Source organism: Schistocerca piceifrons, chromosome 4 (assembly GCF_021461385.2).
Source record: "Schistocerca piceifrons isolate TAMUIC-IGC-003096 chromosome 4, iqSchPice1.1, whole genome shotgun sequence".
NCBI classification, from domain to species: domain Eukaryota; kingdom Metazoa; phylum Arthropoda; class Insecta; order Orthoptera; family Acrididae; genus Schistocerca; species Schistocerca piceifrons.
Window position 1 is genome coordinate 39485788 of NC_060141.1, and position 21453 is coordinate 39507240.

At 38.9% G+C, this 21453-nt stretch overlaps 1 protein-coding gene across 1 annotated transcript in view; it reads right to left on the reverse strand.

The window, feature by feature from the left end:
* Positions 1-5656: 5656 nt before the first annotated feature.
* The window catches only part of LOC124795578, a 308534-nt gene continuing 292737 nt past the window's right edge, over positions 5657-21453 (reverse strand). The window contains exon 13 of the mRNA XM_047259649.1: positions 5657-11512. Coding sequence (XP_047115605.1) covers positions 11386-11512 — 127 coding nt within the window. The 3' untranslated portion in view covers positions 5657-11385. The remainder of the gene's footprint in view (positions 11513-21453) is intronic.

The following is a 21453-nucleotide window of genomic DNA, read 5'->3' on the forward strand; positions in this document are numbered from 1 at the left end:
AATCATGAAACAAGGTTGTATATAAGCAAGAGACCTGGAGACACCAGAAAGTTTCAGATTGATTATATAATGGTAAGACAGATATTTTTGGAACCAGATTTTAAATTGTAAGGCATTTTCAGGGGCAGAAATTTAAATGACGACAGGAGAAAACATAAAAATGCAACAAATGAAGCAGACGAAAGGGAATACGAAAGTCTAAAAAATGAGACTTTCGTGAAGTACAAAATGGCTACACAGAAGAAAAATGAAAGGATTTAGGAACATATATCACCAGGAGAAAGATAAATACCACCTCCAGGAAAATTAAAGAGGCCACCGCAAAAAGGAGAAGTAGCTGTATTAATACCAAGAGGTCATATGGCAAATCAGTCCTAGGCAAGGAAGGAAAAGCTGAAAGGTGGAAGGTGTATATAGAGGGTCTATACAAGGGAGATGAACTGGAAGACAATATTATAGAAATGGAAGAGGCTGTAGATGAACATGAGATGTGAGATTTGATATTGCAAGAAGAATTTGATGAAGCACTAAAAGATCTAAGTCGAGACAAGGCCCCAGGAGAAGATGACATTCACAGCCTTGGAAGAGCCAGCCATTACAAAACTCTTCCACCTGGCGAGCAAGATGTATGAGACAGGCAAAATATCCTCAGACTTTAATAATTCCATTTCCAAAGAAACCAGGTGCTGAAAGATGTTAATACTACCGAACTATCGGTTTAATAAGTCAGGCTTGCAAAATACTAATACAAATTCTTTACAGAAGAGTGGAAAAACTGGTAAAAGCTCATCTTAGGGAAGATCAGTTTGGATTCCAGAGAAATGTAGGAACATGTTAAGCAGTATTGATCCTATGACTTATCTTAGAAGATAGGTTAAGGAAAGGCAAACCTATGTTTACAGCATTTGTAGACTTAGAGAAATCTTTTGACAATGTTGATTGGAATACTCTCTTTGAAATTCTGATCTAGGAGGAGTAAAATACAGGGATAAAAGGCTATTTACACCTCATACAGAAACAGGTAGGAGTTCTAAGGGTTGAGGTGCATGAAATGGAAGCAGTGGTTGAAAAGGGAGTGAGACAGGGTTGAAGCCTATCCCTGACCTATTCAATTTGTACATTGAGCAAGCAGTATAGGAAATCAAAGAAAAATTTGGAGTAGGAATTGAAGTTCAAGAAGAAGAAATAAAAACTTTGTCAATGACATTGTGATTCTGTCGTCAGAGACAGCAAAGAACTTGGAAGAGCAGTTCAGTGAAATGGACAGTGACTTGAAAGGAGAATATAAGTTGAACACGAGAAATGCAAAACAAGGATAACAGAATGTAGTCTAATTAAATCAGGTGCTGCTGAGCTTATTAGATTGGGAAATGAGACTCTGAAAGTAGTAGATGAGTTCTGGTGTTTTGGCACCAAAATAACTGACACCGGCCAAAGTAGAGCTAAAATATAAACCTGCAACGGCAAGGAAAGAGCTTCTGGAGAAGAGAAATTTGTTTACACTGATTACTGATTTAAGTGTTAGGAAGTCTTTTTTGAAGGTATAGGGCAATTATAATTAAAGTTAAACTTCGAAAACGTTGTAGAAATAACACCACTGGTCACAATTATGTCAAATTGAAATGAAATATTATCGGAGAAGGGGGAAAAGGTACAGCACAAGAAAAAAAAATAGTGTGAAAATTGATCAATAGATGGCGCTACATGTATCAGAATACGTAAATGAAAACACCTGTCTGTGCACAACCCACTGAAGTTGGTATGAACACGTCAGGTACATGGCTTTTCCTCTTTTTGCATCTGCGACATTTGCCATGACTGTGAATGCAGGATCGCGCTCTACTTGTAAAGCTGTATTACAAGAATGATGACTGTGCACATGTCGCTTTGCAGAAGTTCTGGACACTGAAGAGTTTGAAAAAAGGTATTGGTCCGATAACTGCTGTGGGCCTGGATAAAATGACTCAGAAATTTGAAAAAATGGGTTCTTTTGGTGTGCAACTTGGAAGACGGAGGAAACGAATTGATTTGACGTCAGTGGAAGAAGTGACCACAGCAATGCAGGAGGAGATGAGCAGTGGTGTGCAAACATTTAGTGAACAGAGAATTGCCCGAACCTTGGACATACCTGTGAGCACAGTGCGTAAAGTCCTATGAAACAACCTTCTTTGCTATCCATTCAAAACGACTCATGTGCACAAGTTGCTTCCTGTTGACCTACCAGCAAGAGAGACCTCTGCTTTAGAATTTCTTGCACGCGTGGAAGTGGACAATGACTGGCTGTGGAAGATTTTGTCGACAGATGTAGCCCACTTCCATCTGCCAGGGTAGTCAATACACAGAATTGTGGAATATGGGCAATGGAAAATCCACATGCAACTCAACCAGTACTGCTTCATCCTGAAAAGGTCACTGTGTGGTGCGGATTTATGGCATCATATACCATATGGCCATATTTTTTTGAAGAGACAGGTGCTTCCAGTCCTGTTACCCGTAATGTCACTGATAGGCGGTATGAGTGTCTTTTGCACAAACACGTCATTCCAGCTCTCCAACAGCATGGATGTATAGATGGGATCATTTTCATGCAAGAAGGTGCACCTCCATACATTGCAAATCCAGTTAAGTAGCTGCTGAAGCATCATTTTGGAAATGGTAGAATTATCAGCCACCATTTCCCTACAGCCTGGCCATCCCAATCACCTGATCTTAATCCGTGTGACTTCTGGCTGTGGGGCTATCTGAAAGATGTTGTGTTCAGTGTTCGGATTGCAAATTCAGCTGCATTGAAGGCATGCATTGCGCAACACATTCTGAACGTGACCCCAGGTACTTCAATCAGTTGTGGAACACGATTCTCGATTTCGTGTTGCAGGAAATGGTGGACAGCATATTGAACATTTTTTGCACCAGTCACACAGAAATTAATAATCTGATTTGATTTTGATTGATGCTTTTTATGTGGTTTTTGGACCCAGGACAATTAAAAACCAATGTGAGTGATGCTATTTATGTGGTTTTTGGACCCAGGGCAATTAAAAACCGATTTTTCCCATCCGATGTGATATGACATTGCCGTGGTGGATGGGCTTACGTAACTAACAGTATCACACCTGTACACCCATACACTCTTGAGTAGTACAGTTTGTTTAACATCAAACATACACCTTAGGCACTGTTGTACGATTCATTTGTCATTTGTAGCTGACCACTTTTAAATTATGATGCTTACAGTGTCATCTATTGCTACATGTTGTAATTATTTATTTTTCTTCTGTCATACGTTTTCCCCTTCTCCAATAATAGTCCATGGCAATTTGACATCATTCTGATCAGTGGTGTTATTTTTACAGCAGTTTTAAAGTTTAACTTTAATTATAATCACACCATATTTGTATGGAGTGAAAGAGAAAAACGGATGATAAACAGTTTAGGCAAGAAAAGAATAGAAGCTTTTGAAATGTGGTACTACAGATGAAAGCTGAAGATTAGATGGATAGATCACATAAGTAATGAGGAGGAACTGAGAAGGAAGGAGGAGGTTAGTGTTTAATGTCCCGTCAACGAAGAGGTCATCAGAGACGGAGCACAAGCTTGTGTTAAGGAAGGACAGAGAAGCGAAGCAGCTATCCTTTTCGACGGAACAGTACCAGCATTTGCCTTTAGGAAAATCAGGAGAAACCTAAGTCAGGATGGTTGGATGCTGGTTTGAACAGTCATCCTCGTGAATGCGAGTTCAGTGTGCTAACCACTGCGCTACCCCGCTCGATAGGAAGTACTATATAGAAATAGAATTGGGGAATAAAAGAAATTTGTGGCACACCCTGGATAGAAGATGGGATCAACTAATAGGACACATTCTGATACATGAAAGGATCACCAATATAGTATTGGACAGAAGTGTTGGGAGTAAAAATCATAGAGAGAGACCAAGAGATGAATACAGTAAGCAGATTCAGAAGGATGTAGGTTGCAGTAGTTATTCGGAGATGAAGAGACTGCCACAGAGCAGAGTAGCATGGAGAGCTCCACCAGTACAATATTTGGACCGAAAACCACAACCGTAGATTTAAAATCACCTTCTTTTAGTGAGCCAAGGTACGTCAAAAATAGCTTTACACTGAATGTTGTACATCTGAAGACAACAAAGGCTGTTATGGGAGCATCAGTGAGATGCTGGTCAACATCAAAAAATGTGTCTAGCCAAGCCAAGGACAATGAGGATGGGCAAATGGATGAGAAAGTGTTGCAGTTCTGGAGGAAAGAGCATACAGCATCGTCACCTTGGGTCCACATCATAAAGATTTCTGAACCAGTGCAATTTATTATGATTCTGAGTGATTAAAAGAGATTCCTCAGGGTGGCTCATGAAAGGTTGACATAAAATTGTTCCTTTGAGTTGTCACAGCATTGCTATGGATTATACTTCAAAAGAGTGGTAGATGTGAGTAGGTATACCATTGGTTGTGATTAGTAACTAGGAAGTTTACGTCTGGAGTGGCTGGGCACTGAGAGAGGTAATGTTCAAGACCACAGGTATCATATATAGATGTTAATGCAGAGAAAAGGGAGGAAGGATATGATTTCACTTCCTCTAACTACAAGGTCATTACAGACAGTTGGCAGAAGGAGATAGAAAAGTATTATAGTGACAAGCAGGCCAGGAAAAATGTGGACAATAGGCTGAAGGTGTTTTTATACAAAAGGACAGACTAATTCACTACAGACACATTAATCAGTGACAATGGTGCATCCCCAGCAGTCGTGTTTACGGATTTTGGGCTGCATGTATGAAATGGACCCCATGGAATGGTGCAAATGAGAACAACAGAACTAGTAGTAAAGTTTTTGAAAGGGCCTAGGGTTTTAAGACTGAACTAGAAGCCATGTTGCATAATGGGGTTACTGAGCATACCTTGTCACTAACATGTCCAACACAGCAGTTGATGCAAGCCCTCTGCCAAATGAGCAGAGTCGGAGACAGCAGTGGTTATGTAACTGTGTGTTTATAAGCTCTGAATAAGGATTTTAGCTGAAAACTAAGCAGTTTACATATTTTTTATTTGCCCGTTCATTGCTCAACATCTCCTGTATTTAATGTGCATAAACAATAAAAATTTTCTGTATGTCCTTCCTTTTGACTGGAGCTCTTGAGGACCACGGCCGTTCACTATTGTAAGAAAATGAAACGCCTAAAGCCACCTTTATGACCTTATTTACTGTGCAGCTACCAGTTTCGGCACTCCAATGTGCCGTCTTCAGGCCTTAGTTGAGCATCAATTAAGGCTTGAAGATGGAGCGATGAAGTGCTGAAAATGGTAGCTACACAATAAATAAGATCGTAAGGACGGGTGTAGGCATTTCATTTCCTTATGATAAAAATTTCCTTTCCACTCTGAAGAAACACGCCCCTCAGTATGACCATTATTGTTAAAAATGGAATGAACAACATTAATATGTCATTCAGATATTATTTTCAGCTTGACTGTTTAGTTATAAGGAAAGTTTAATTTTCTATAACAGTTAGGGGTTTTCTGTGCTTGAAATTAAAATACTTAGGCAAAAAAATCAGATGACTTGTCAGAGAGAGTTATTGTTAATGCGAACTGAAAAACACAGGCAGTTACATTTTTCAACTTCTGGGAAAATGGGCAAAAATTACAATTTTATTTGGAAATCTAGTCGCAATTACAATTTTATTAAACACACAATGTCCAATAAAAATGTGGTACTTCATCATATTTTTTCAACATTTCACCCTCTAATCTGAAATACATTTATAATACAAAGCAAGTTATCTCATTCACACAGCAAAATAGCATTAGAAACTGATACATAGTCACTGGTATACTTCACTTCCAGTCTGTCCTTCACGGAAGCTCAACAAAAGAGAAAAATTGTAGCACATTATCTTTCCTTTTCACAATAAATGATTAATGGGGAGTAAGTAACTTTTATTAAGACTATACAATTCATGCTGACCAATAACATTCAGAACACTTCCTACAGTTTGTTTCTTTTCCAGATACCACTGACTTAAATATGATGAAAGACCGATTCTGGCAGTTTATTAAATATGTATCACAATTTTTGACACTTTATTCATTATTATAAGATTGACACAGAAAATGAATTACTGTTTAATTGGAAGCATGGAAGTATGCATGTCCTGGTTTTAGTTCTAAATCTGTAATAATATTATTAAAACAAAGGGCAGTCACAGTTTCCAAAACTTTCACTGTTGCATGCAGTTTCCAAAGGTCTAACTATTTTGTTTACAAAATTTTGCAACTAATTCTGGAAATTTCAATAATGAGGATACCTAACAGAACACTGCAGAAATACAAAACATAACAAGTACATATTTTACAACATGTAAGAAATATTGGGAACTAAACACTGTTTACATAAATTTATATACTGAGGTATATTTAAAACAAAATTAAAAAAAGGAGCAGTGACATTTCAGAGGTAGCTTACGACTAGACAGTATCAGGTTTATTTACAATCACATGTAGAGCAACTATCAAACTGAAAGGATGAAAGATGACAAAAACTGCTTTTAATTATTGCAATATGCATATCCATATTATTTAGAAGGGATATTTGTCAGTCAATCAGATACCATAACAAACCAATTAAGATGACTCATTAAAAATAACTTTTTTATGCCATGTGAGAAGTTCATCCATTGTGGATATTAAATGATGACATGGTATGTCTCGTCATTTTCAGTTCTAACTGTTGCTATTGGCTACACAAAAGACTGACACTAAGTAAAGCACAATACATTCACTACACCAGAAACATATACAGAAAGAGAGAGGCCAGAAGACGTCCTCTGAAACACCAAAACTAATAAAACATATCCACACACAGTTGAAACAAAATATCATGTCCATTTTTGCAAAAGCAAAGTGTGAACACATTTAAAATTCTACAGAAACATGGGTTCATGAATTGCAATATTCTGTATAGATTTCTCAATAAATAAAAAACATCAATCCAGATAAATAAAAAGGTATACAATATAAACTTTTACTGTTTTCTACTACAAAGTAAGTTTTCAGAAAGGAGGAACAAATTTATGATGAAGTGTGTTACTAACAAGGCCACTCTAATAAGAGTCACACACAAGATAAAATTAACCAAAAATTTAAAACAAGGTGTGCACAAAAATGGAGCAAAACTAAACTAGATGTAACACTTTCAGAGTACATCTTCGTACATGAAAAATTAATAAATGAGCACATGAAAGACGCCACTGTCTTGCTTCATTCATTTTGGGACGTCAGTACTTGATTAGTCACATATAGTTTAATTTTGTGGGCCAAAGATACCTAGAAATTGTAACAACAGAGATAACACAACAAATAAAACTACGAATTAAATTTTCCCACTGTTGTTGAACTGATTCTGTAAACTCATTTAACTTGTTGGATTTGAATCTCCTAATGTTAGTCTAGTAAGATAGCACTGCAAAGATGAATGTGAATGTCACCTTAACAAAGCACAACACTACAATTCAGCAATTCAGTTCAGACTATCCATATGTATGGCACCATTACAAAGATTGCTTGAAGAAGAATAAAAGTTAGATTGTAATTCTAAACCTTTTAATGGTGGCGAGATTTTGATGAATAATTTCTGTGTAAAAAGAGATTTCACTGCTGTTAAATTTAGTAAATAAAAGATAGATTAAATTACAAGAAACCTAATGGCCATTAGTGTAAATTATTTGATCTTTGCACAAAGATAAATTTATGCTGACAAGATAGAAAATGTGGTGCAACAAACAATGATTCTAGGGCATGGGAAATTCTGTGGGAAGAATGCTGAAACTGAAATTTGGCAATGAAACTCAATAACATGTAAGTAGGGATTTGCATTTAGAACTATACTGTAAGTTTTGTAGAGTTAAAGACATGTACCTCATTGACTATTATAAGAAAAAAATGTAAAATTGATGTGGTAAAAACTGACATCCACTAAAACACAGACAAATGTTGCATAAAATCTGACCAAAAACCTTGTATGTGGAAGAAATATTTCAAGATCATTTATTAAAGCATCAGTTTTTATGTAAAAAGGAAAACTAAGTAGGTTAAGCAAGATATTAGTGATTAAGAGTTACAAGTGTGACCATCAGAAAGTTCACAATAAAATATTTTTATGCATCTCATTTTTTATTGGTGTATCAAGAACAGAAATAAAATATTTGTCATGCCAGAAACATGAAAAACACACAAAGTGATCTCATTCATTTATACTGAAAGTCCACTGTTTCCAAAAATGTTATATGGCAACAATAATTTACAGGTATTTGTACTCTTCATATATTCAAATGGATGCTCAAAGGCAGTAACTTTAACTGCAGTGTCATAAAACCAGAAAAATAAGAAGCCCAGGTAAAATAATGATTAAAAGATTTTTTCTACAGTTATATCATATGATAACTGATATCTAGACTGTGCACAAAGATGCAACTAATGTCTAATGCAATCTTCCACATGCTAAACAAAATAGGTCCATTAATTTTTATAGTACTATGGAACTTGCAGCATTCTTCCTTCAGCATAAGAATGTTGTTTTCAATTGCTAAAAACAGATATTATTTATCTATTTTCAAATTTCATTATCATGAATTCGTGACATGAAACTTTTTCTCAATTTGAACAAATTATACAGCAGAATCAACTCCGAGGGCTGTAGTAACAGTTTAGTATTATCTTTATCCGTAAGAAAAGGCAATATGGGCTATTTGACACTGAAGTGCTCATATGCTGAGAACTGTGTGCAGCATTCTTTTTCTCTTACTCATTTTATGTTTACAGTTTATGCTTCAATGAAAGCATCAATGCAATGGATATTTACAACAAAGTACCTGTATGCCTCTTCACTTCGCTATGAGAAGCTAAGAGGCATAGCTCAACAGCTTTGATTGTGCAGCCTTACTATGAACAAATATAGAAGTCTTTTTCTGTATTGTCTTTGTGGAATACATCAGTTTTGTCATCCCAATTTCAAGGGAGATTAGAGCGTGAGGGCTTACATCTCTCCTGGCTCAAGGTGAAGTTGTAATTGCACTCATAATAAAAAGCAAGTTCTGCAGTGTTGGCATAGCTACCTTCTTCTGATTTGTCACTGTGTTGTTTTTGAGAGAAGAAATAACTGAAAATGAAATTGTCACCAACTACTAACACAATCAGTTTGAATTTGGAAATATGAAATATAGAGTTACATACTTGAAAGGAAGGGACAAAAGCTGTGCTGTCTAAATAACTATCTACAAAACATTTCAGAAATCATTGCTGAAGAAGTAGGATTCTCCAAATCATATAACATCTCAACAGTGTACACTTAAATGAATATACTAACAGTCAAAAATCCAAGATGACATAGGACAGATTGCTACTTACCAAATAGAAGAGGCACTGAGGGGTTGAAAGGCACATTTAAAAGTAGACTAAGCTATTGGGCAAAGCACTTCTTCATCTTCGCACACACACACACACACACACACACACACACACACACACACACACACTCTCTGCACGGACAAGGACACAGAGATACTGTCATCTCTCGGCATTACATCTGAAGGAGGACTTAGTCCGATAGCTTAGTCTACTTTTAAATGTCTCTGTCTGCTGCTCAATGCCTGTTTTATGTTGCGAGTAGCAAATATCTCCAATTTCATACTGCTCTTAAATATGACCACGACATGCATACATGTCAGATGACTTTTAGATCTGACATGTGTGAGAATGCAGTCTTTTGCAATATACCACTTGATTATGGCCATAAGGCTGAAACTGCAACAGTGCAAATAAATAATTTTTCAGTCAATGGCAAATATGATGTCTTTTAAAAAGTTTTATGTGACTATGAACCCAAACCATGAAAAGTTAATCTGTTATTTGACAGCTTAAAGTTTCCTTTTGCAAAAAAGGACAAGTACTTGGTGTTATTTCCACTGATTATGTATGATGATGATGATGATGATGATGATGATGATGATGATGATGATAATAATAATAATGAAATTCATAACACCATTACAATGTTACAGATTGCATCAGTCAATAACATTTTTTTTTTTTATTGTTTGAGACGTATTTATAAAATTAGTTAACAGACATTTCATTTTGTCTCAAATACATGGCAATATATATATCTTGGTCATCAATGGGTAGCTGTTATGGGGGACAGATAACAAGAAAATAAATTATTCTGCCGTGTTCTACTACACACACACACACACACACACACACACACACAGATATACAGAGACTGTTTATGAGCAGTTAACTGGACGTGTGTCTGTGTGTGTGTGTGTGTGTGTGTGTGTGTGTGTGTGTGTGTGTGTGAGGGAGGAGGGTGTGGTGAAATGAAAGATTGAGTAGCTGGGAGGAAGGAAGACATGCTGGGCAAGGTGGATACAAGATGACATTTTGAGTATTGTCGAGGAGGAGAGGGGGAGCCACATGACACACTGCAGTAGTGAGAAAATATGAGTTAATTCTGGTAACACACACAAAGCTGAGAGAGAGAGAGAGAGAGAGAGAGAGAGAGAGAGAGAGAGAGAGAGAGAGCTGAGGGGGAAGGAGGGAGAGGTGTATTATACTAATACTAGCAAGTATGATTTTCTGATGTTTTAAGTAAGCCTAAATACCAGTCATCATTCATCTGGAGTTGTCTGTTAATCCTCATTCTTAATGTTATGTGTAATTCTTCTTTGTTGAGCAGAGGATTCCACACCTTAAAGTTTATTATGTTGCTGGCGTTTTTAATAACTGATTTATATTTAGATAATAGGCACGATAAAGCTTGTTCTCATTTTTTTTTTTTTTCTTGTATATACAATTATTGTTCACGGAGCAGAGGATTCCATTCCTTCATGATTATTACGTTGCTTCAACTGTTAATAAATACTTTATATTCACAAAATAAACATAGTAATATTCCCCAATTTAGCCTACAGTGTTTTGACGTTAAGAACAATGCAATCAGCTGTTAGCATGAACATATGGTAACTCTAAAAAACAAGCAGGCCACGTCACACGACTTGGATGGAAAAAGAAACCTGCAGTAATCACACTTCATTAGCATTTTGCAACCTAGTGTAATCATCCTGGTTAAAAATAACAATAATAATAATAATAATAATAATAATAATAATAATAATAATCTAAACTGATGCCTTAATTTCATGCCCACACAATCGGATGCCCCACCTTGAATTATATCAATCAAAGTACAATAGCTTAACATTAAATATAAAGACTAAAGATGTCTCCAGGAAGCACCACTACAGAAGCCAGAAGATTCTGCACTGGGTGTGATGGCTGAAGATTATTCACTGTCTACACACACAAACAGCTGTCAAGTTGTCTGCAAGTCCTTGTTGAGATGAGTTTCAATGTCCACACGACAGATGGGGCAACGTTTATTTGTGCTGAGCCACTGATCAACACACTCGACATGGAAGAGATGCATGCATGGCAGGCGCCTGAAAGATAAAAATACAGCTGTCAAAAAATTGAATACATAGTTCATATTTTCAATTTTATGATTGTCATATACGGTTAAGAAGGATACATTAAGTCTTCCACTGCTACATTCTATTCTAATACAATAAGAGGGGGGGGGGGGGGGGGGAGAAGATGAGAGACTGTACTCATAGCACTTTAGGTGCAGTGATCTGTCATGTCACACTCTGGCACATTCATGCATTCACTTCTTAAAACACAGGGTGGCAGGATATATTTAACAGAACATACACATTTTGCTAAGGTACAGTCACATTCAAACTCACAAAAGAAAACCACATTTTCAAAAACTTTAGTATCTATGTAAGTTAAGAGGATACCGTTATAGCTCTCTGTTTATCAGACTATACTAGTTAGTAAATTGGCAGCTGTTATTCCTGTTGAACTGTAGAACATAGGGTTACACTTAATAGGTCAGGAGTCAATTACACACAGGAAGTGGCTGCACGGGTAGCTGGGGCTGTGTGGAAGGGAATTGCGCAGTTTTTCAGGTTAGAGGGTCTCAAGAAACCCCAAAAGGGTTTCCATCTAAAAGGGGGGCAGGTAAAACACAGTAAGGCAGTTGTAGAAATGATCGGTATTGTAGTTGTAAATTGTCGTAGCTGTGTTGGGCAAGAACCAGAGCTCCAAGCACTGAAGCTCAAATAGTTATAGGTACGAGATGCTGGCTAAAGCCGAAAATAAGTTCACCAGAAATTTTTTCAAACGACCTAACAGTGTTCAGAATGGATAGATTAAATACTGTTGGTGGTGGAGTATTTATTGCTGTTGGTTGGTTTGTGGGGTTGAAGGGACCAGACTGCAAAGGTCATTGGTCCCTATTTATTACTTTCAGAAGTAGTTTGCCTTGTAGTGAAATTGAATTAGATAGCTCCTGTGAAATAGTATGGGTAGAGGTTACACTTGACAATCAGACTAAACTATTAATTGGATTGTTTTACCGACCCCCGGACTTAGAAGATATAGTTGCTGAACAGTTCAAATAGGTATCCCACTCATAAAATTATAGTCAGTGGCAACTTCAATCTACTCTCGATATGCTGGAAAAATTGTACGTTTAAAGCCGGAGGTAGGCATAAAACATCATCTGAAATTGTACTGAATTCTTTCTCAGAAAATTATTTTGAACAATTAGTCCATGAGTCCACTCAAAACGTAAATGTTTGTGAAAGCTTACTTGACCTCTTAGCAACAAATAATCCTGGACAAATAGGAAGTATCATAATGAATACAGGGATTAGCGACCACAAGGCAGTTGCTGCTAGACTGAATACCGTAACAACCACAACCATCACAAAGAAACACAAAGTATATCTATACAAAAAGCTGATAAAAATACTCTTAACGCCTTTTTAAGCGACAGTCTCTGCTCCTTCTGATCTGATCACGTATGCACGGAAAAAACGTGGGATGATTTCAACGAAATAGTAGCGACACCAATTGAGAGACATATAACACATAAATTAATAAGTGATGGTACTGATCCCCCATGGTACACAAAACGGGTCAGATCGCTGATGCAGAAGCAATGGAAAAAGTATGCCAAATTTAAAAGAACGCAAAATCCCCAAGATTGACAAAGTTTTGCAGAAGTTCAAAATACAGTGCATGCTTCAATGCAAGATTCTTTTAATAATTTCCATAACGAAACTCTGTCTCGGAATCTGGCAGAAAACCCAAAGATATTCTGGTCATATACAAAGCACACCAGTGGCAAGCACAATCAATACCTTCACTGCACGATAACAACGGTGAAGTCACTGATGACAGTGTCACTAAAGCTGAGTTATTAAACATGGTTTTCTGAAACACCTTCACCAAAGAAGATGACATGAATGTTCCTGAATCCCGATCAATAACAACTGCGAAGATAAGAAACATAGAAGTAGATATCCTCGGTGTAGCAAAGCAGCTTAATTCACTTAATAAAGGCAAGGCCTCCGGTCTAGACTGTATACCAGTTAGGTTCCTTTCAGAGTATGCTGATGCAATAGCTCTATATTTAGCAATTATATACAACCGTTCACTCGCAGAAAGTTCCCTACCTAAAGACTGGAAAATTGCTCAAGTCACATTAATACCCAAAAAGAGAAATAGGAGTAATCCACTGAATTACAGGCCCATATTACTAATATTACTAATGTCGATTTGCAGTAGGTTTTTGGAACATATACTGCGTTCAAACATTATGAATTATCTCGAAGAAAACAATTTATTGACACACAGTCAGCACGGATTCAGGAAACATCGTTCTTGTGAAACACAACTAACTCTTTATACTCATGAAGTAATGAGTGCTATCGACAGGGGATGTCAAATTGATTTCATATTTTTAGATCTTCAGAACCGCATGCCTATGGAACATTGCCTCAGATGTGCAACTGGATTCGCAATTTCCTCTCAGAAAGGTCACAGTTCATAGTAATAGATGGAAAGTCATCAAGTAAAACAGACGTAATATCCAGCATTCCCCAAGGAAGTGTTATAGGCCCTCTATTGTTCCTGATCTATATTAACGACATAGGAGACAATCTGAGTACCCGTCTTACATTGTTTGCAGATGATGCTGTCATTTACCATCTTGTAAAGTCATCAGATGACCAATACAAATTGCAAAATGATTTAGACAGGATACCTGTGTGGTGCGAAAAGTGGCAATTGACCCTGAATAAAGAAAAGTGTGAAGTTATTCACATGAGTACTAAAAAAATCCATTAAATTTCAATTACGTGATAAGTCACACAAATCTGAAGGCTGTAAATTCAACTAAATACTTAGGGATTACAATTACAAGTAACCTAAACTGGAACGATCACAAAGAATACAATGGAGAAATATCAGATGGATCTGAATCACCAAAAATCTTCAAACAATGCAGTTCAAGCAACTACTAAACATTGATTATGAACTGACAGAAGCGGATTTTTGGGGGCACAATATTGGTCTCTCTCGATCAATTTCTCTTCTGCTGTCTTTGCACCAAGATGAGTTTGAAATAAAATCTGAGAAGTGAAAGAAAATCGTTAGAAAAAATGAAATGTCGTGTGGCTAGGGCCTCCCGTCAGGTAGACCGTTCGCCTGGTGCAGGTCTATCGAGTTGACGCCACTTCGGCGACCTGCGCGTCGATGGGGATGAAATGATGATGATTAGGTCAACCCAACACCCAGTCCCTGAGCGGAGAAAATCTCCAACCCAGCCGGAAATTGAACCCAGGCCCTTAGGATTGTCAGTCTGTCATGCTGACCACTCAGCTGCCGGGGGCGGACAATGTTTGGAAGATAATGAACTGTGTCCATCCACTTCACCATGAGTTCTATAACAATACATCTCATTTCCAGACAGCAGTCAGCATGGGTGTAAGAAGAGTGGAGAAAGAAGAGGAAATGGTCAAAGAAGGGAATGAGCAAGACTTCAAAATGTGTAACACTATGGTACAGCAATGACACTAATATATTTTCATTGAGTATTTTTATTTTGTTTGCTATTTACCTATTTTTTTAGTTTGTTACATTAATTTTGTTTTAATTATGTGGTGTCATTGCCAGACAACACACTTGCTAGATGGTAGCGTTTAAATCGGCCGCGGTCCGTTTGTATACGTCGGACCCGCTTGTCGACACTATTAGTCATTGCAGAGCGAGTGCCGCCACACGGCAGGTCTAGTCTAGAGAGACTCCCTAGCACTCGCCCCAGTTGTACAGCCGACTTTGCTAGTGATGGTTCAATGTCTACATACACTCTCATTTGCATAGACGACAGTTTAGCATAGCCTTCAGCTACGTTATTTGCTACGACCTAGCGAGGCGCCATATTCAGTTGCTATAATCTGAACAGATAATATTGTGAATCATGTACCATCAAGAGCGACGGTCATCATTAATGGATTAAAGTTAAGTGTCAAACTAATTACGTCCGCTTTCTGAATTCTAATTCCTTGTCACGTTCCAGACCTCACGTCAGTATAGTTCTTCCCTCCTCACGCCAGCCTGCGTGAGCTAAAATGTGTGCATTTCAGCCCCCTCTAGTAACACGGTGTTGGCTCTTCTGCCAACACAACAAATTACTCGCATATCTTTGTACTATGTATATGGTTTGTTCTACCAAATAAAATCTTCACAATATAGAACAGCAAATAAAATGTCTTTGCACATGACTCTGTTTTACTCTAAAAAGCTTTAAGATGGAAGGAGTATATGTATTTCTGATATATTATAAAAAATAATGCAGTGCCACTACAGTCTCTCACTACGGCTACAACTACACACAGACTAACTGACCATTAGGAAAAAAAACCTGTGGTTTTTTTATGTTTTTTTTATAGTAACTCACATAAATTATAAACAGCCATTTAACTCTGGCAGTCATTTAATCAGTTTTCCTCAGCAAGCACTTGCACCAGTTGAACTCTCAGTCCCTCAATTGGCACTTTCGGTAATCAAAAATCATAATCTTTTGGGTGTACCTGGATAAAGATACAGATTTTTGAAACCAGGCAAAACCTCTCAGGGGGACACCACCTTGAAGTAGCACTGTCCATGTGGATAGAGAGATTTGTGTGTTCGCATGAAGCTGAGGGCTATGCCGGCTATGGAAACCTATGGTCAGAAGGTCTTGGCCTATGGACCAGACTAAGTGTGTCCCACAACGACCTGTCATCCCACATCCATTCCTTGTCCATTGCCAACTCCTCGATGCTTAACCCAAGATGTGATGTGATCCGTGCCGAGGGATGTGTGGCACATGGAAAGATATGTCGTGAACGGAGCCTCAGGGATACCGGGTGACCTCCCTGAGTAATTAGCCTTGCACCGCATGGGGTTTCCACTGTGTGGACCAATTAGATCCCCGACTTTCGTGGGACCAAAATGGACATGAAAGAAAATAGCAATACTGAGGGGCAAGTTGACACCTCAGACACCCAAACATTGGGGCTGGAACTGATGGAAAACAACCCCTCAGCTGAACAGGGGGACAGGCCTCAGAGGAGGAAACTTCTTAGAAAACAAAAATTGAGGGCAAACAGTAAGAGAACAAGGGAGGATAAGACTCCCACTTCTCAGGATAAGTGTATCCAGAAAAAGCCGAGGCAAGAAATAGGGAAACAGACCTATAGTACTGCAGTCTCAGTTTTTAGGATGGCAATTATCCAGCAAGGCTATCCACTAGTCAATATCACCTCACAGCAGGAGCAGCTCGTGCAGATGGCTCTCTTTGAGAAGATTGTGGGGGACACTGGTCCAGGACCCAAATTCACGAGAGTCTATCTCGATCACAGTGCTCTTATCTTTGTCTGTGAGGGGGTGGGTACAGTGGACTGGCTTGAGGAAGAGGTGCCCCTAATATAACTGTGGGAGGATGTGAAGGTGCTGGTAAAGACAGGGGCTGAGCTCTTCAAGACCGCAAAGATATTAATCTGGGTGCCAAAACTCCTTAAGGCTACCTGTGCAGAAACTGAATGAGAAAATATGGTCTGAAAATGAGAAAGTCTCAACAGAGGATTGGAAGGTAATCAACTGGAAGGTTGCACAAAACAGCCAAACCCTTGTGGTGGAAGTTAAACAGAAGTCCCTGAAGGCAGTGGGGGAACAGGACCTGAGACTATTCTTGGGGTTCTTGCAGGTTGCCATCAGGGTAATAAAAGACATCAGAAGCAACAATAGTGGCAAGATGGAGATTTAATGTGCTGTAGATAAATCTGCAACACAATAGAGGAGCCACTGCTGCCCTGAGTCGTCTTCTGGGAGGAAAAGAAGAAGACATGGCCCTTATTCAGGAATCCTGTTTATATAAATTGGATGTATCGGGCCTCGGTGGCACTGGAGGTATGTTTGTTTATGCTAGAAATATAAAAAACTCCAGAACGTGTATTTACATAAAAATGGAACCCCCTTCATGCTGATGGTGGACTTTTGTTCTAGGGACTTAGTGATCATCAGGATGCGGCAACGTGAGGAAGGTATCACGAGGGAGTTTGTAATGGCCTCAGCATACCTTCGTTACGACGACAGTGCTCCGCCTTCCCAGGAGATGAGGAGACTGACGGAAGCCTGTGCACAACACGATGACCAACTATTGGTTGGGTGTGATGCTATGCCCACAACTTAATGTGGGACAGCACCAACACCAACAGTACCTTCTAGAATTTCTTCTAGCTAATAACTTAGAGATCCCCAATACAGGCAAGGAATCTACATTTAGGAATATAAGAAGGGAAGAGGTAATTGACATAACCTTCGGTTCCAATTTGATGGGTAGTTATGTCATACAATGGCACGTGGCTTTAAAGCCATCCTCATCAGACCACATGTATATTAAGTTCGAGGTTCAACAGGAATTAGACAGACCATGTCCTATACGAATCCCAGGAAAATGGGGTGGGAGGTGTATAGGAGGGACCTTGACTTGAGCCTATTGGAAGTCAGTACTTTGGTAGCAAGGAATCCAGTAGAGTTTGAGGAGGTAGCAGAGGCTGTAACATCTGCCATCATGACCCATACCATGACAACTGCTCTATCACCAACAAGTGCATGAATAGGAATGTATCTTGATGGAACAACAACCTGGAAGCACAGATGAAAAAGGTACAAAGACTGTTTAGCTTTGCAAGAAGCAAAAGGACAATGGGCAGAATATTGGGAGGCCTTTGTGAAATACAAACTTGCAATTAAACAAGCAAAGCAGGCATCCTGGAAGGTATTCTGTGAGGAGTTAGAGGGTACGACTGTTCAGGCCAGACTTCACAAAATCCTCACTAGGATACCAACAAATTCAGGAGGAACTTTAAGGAAAGAGGATGGGGAGTATACAAGGACAGCACATGAAAATGCTGGAACTACTACTCAAGACTCATTTTCCTCAATGTACTCTGACAGACAACATAGACCAGGATGAGATCCCTGTGAGATACCCGTTTTCAGGTATTCGAAGGGAGAACTGGGAACCTGTCAGAGAATATGTTGACCGCAGTAAAATCCAATGGGCAGTGGGAACGTTCCAACCGTTAAAGTCACCTGGCCCAGATGGAATTTTTCCAGTGCTCCTGCAACAAGCAGGAGTGAACTTGATAAGATTCCTATACAGGTTACTTGGGGATAGCCAAGCAGCAGGAAACATTCCTAACGTCTGGAGGGAAGTGAAGGTTGTCTTCATCCCAAAGCCAGGGAGAACTGATTGTACCAAGGCCAAGGATATGAGACCAATCAATCTGTCCTCCTTTCTTCTTAAAACATTAGAAAAACTGGTCAACGTGCATACCAACCAGGAAAATCATGTGAAATTGCACTCCACCAACTTGGTGGGAAGATGGAGAGAGCACTTTCAGGAAATAGCCCTCTGCATCTTCTTAGACATTGAAGAGGCTTTTAGCAACATGACCTTCGAATCCTTGGTTAAGGCAGCAGAGGTTCACAGCTTGGAGACCACAATTTGCATGTGGATTACAGCCATGGTTAGTGGTAATAAGGTAGAAACTACCATGATGCAAGAAAAAATGGTAATCAACACTACCAGGGGCTGTTTACAAGGGGAGGGGGTGTCCTATTCCCTCTACTGTGGAACCTTGTGGTGAATGAACTCATTAAACTCAAGACAGTACTTTTGCCAGGGATATGCAGACGATCTTGTTATAGTAATACTTGGCAAATTTTCAAGTACAGTCAGACCTACGGCACAAGGAGCATTTAACATTGTTCAAAACTGGTGCAGGAAACAGGAACTAAGGGTCAGTCATAAGAAGACTGTTGTAGTACCATTTACAAGGAAGCAGATCCAACACACATATTGGAATCTCAAGCTTCTTGATGAAACTCTATCAGTGAAGGGGATAATGAAATATCTAGGGGTAACCTGGAATGAGAAACTACTGTGGACCCCTCACGTAAGGAGCATCTGTTCCAAGGTGAAAGGTACTCTAATGAGTACAAGGAGAGCTTGTGGTAAAAACTGGGGCTTAAGACCCAAGAGTATGTACTGGATATACACCACAGTAGTGAGACCTGTGATTCCTTATGGGGCTACAGTGTGGTGGAAAAAGGTATAACAGCAGGTAGCTGCTAGGGAGCTTGCTAAGGTGCAGAGATTGGCCCGCTTAGTCATCACAGGCAGAATTAGCAGCACACCCACTGCTGGGATGGAAACCATACTGGACATGTTCCTCATTACACCTGTGGGTAAAGATGCATGCAGCAGCTGGAGCACACAGGTTAAAAACTGGCAAAAAATGGAACTCACTGGCGTATCTAGCATCTCACACTAAAATACTGAGTGAGGTAGACATAGGTATGGTTGGGGAAATGCCGGCCGACTAGATAACAACTCCCAGCTGCTTCAACAAGCCTTTCAGTGTAGTAATTGGAAGTAGAGAGCTCTGGTAGAACAAATTTCGACACCATACTGGGGACATCATCTGGTTCACTGACAGTTCAAAAACAGACCGAGGTGTAAGCAATAGGGTAAACTTATTGTGGGTCCCTGGTCACTCAGGAATTAGTGGTAATGAGCAAGCCAATAGGTTGGTCAGGATAGGAGAGAAATGAAACTCGTGGTTGGACTATTGATAGGCCATGGGAATTAAAAGACACCTACATACAATGGGGATAATAGAAAAAGACCCCAAATGTAGGATGTGTGGAGTGGGTGATGAAACCTCATCACATCTGATCTTCGAATATTTGGATCAACCAGACCTGAAGAAATTGTCTCTAGCAAAGCACCAGTAAAGGATCTCCTTGCAATGTTCAAGGGCATTGGTTGACTTTACTAGAGACACAGGGAACAATACCACACAATAAACTCTGTTTCAATGGGGGCTTGACCAATGTTGTTTTTGCTTCCCTGATAAAATCAAATCAAAGCAACCAGCAAAATGGTGATTCTATATGAATGCCTAAGGAATGTACAGTTAAAACTTGAGCCATTTGCTATGGTTAGTAACAGTAACTTTGCACCTCTCAATATTGGTAACTACAGAAGTGGCCATCCCCACAATTGGTAATTTTCATACCCAAAAATCACAGTTTTGCTGTGTTTCCTCATAAACCATCCATGAATAAATGGTGCTTTTGTAAGCCACCTGAGGTCCACCCTCGATTACACCTAATGCAAAAGAACCAACTGATTTGCTCAATTTGCCTGAGCTGGAGGAAGTGTATAATGTTTAAATCTTGACCCTGTACTGCAGGATAGCTAAATCATGCCAGTTCTTTTAATAGGTATGCAAATGGTTGCTAGGCCAAGGACTATTCAAAACACTTGATCATTTACCTCTGTTGGCATTTATGTGGTAATAAATATGCAACCAGTCACTTTTTTATGATTTATTCAACCCTGAACATGTTTTCAAGCCACTGCAGGCTCATCATCAGATAGATGTGTTACAAGAGCATTATGTTGTGGACCAAGTGTAGCTAGATGCAGTGCTGGTGCTGCTGACGGAAATTTAGTGATCGGTGATGAAACATTTACAAACCCAAAAGTTTTTTTTATGTTTTAGGTAGTTACAGTGCACTGCCTTGTGGTATCCATATCAGATTGCTTCTTATAGAGTACATTATTATGCTATGTACAAAAATAAACACAGTATTTAGCTACACTCAGTTTTACACTGATTCACATAATGTAAACATTCAATGCTTTTACAAAGAATATGGATATGATAGATATTACGCTTTACTACATAATAATCTTTGGCAAGAGATATATTGTATTACGGTACATATATTAGAAGTCCTGTGAAACAACCCTCAAATTTTTCTGCAATTAGTTCTAAGGAATCATAAAAGAAACACTAGAGGGAGACTACATCAAAACTGACCCTAATACATGTACCCTGGTGCTGCAATTGACTGAGGTGGTGTGCAAATTCAGCGGGCTTGTGGATTTGGTGTTCACATTTCCCCACAT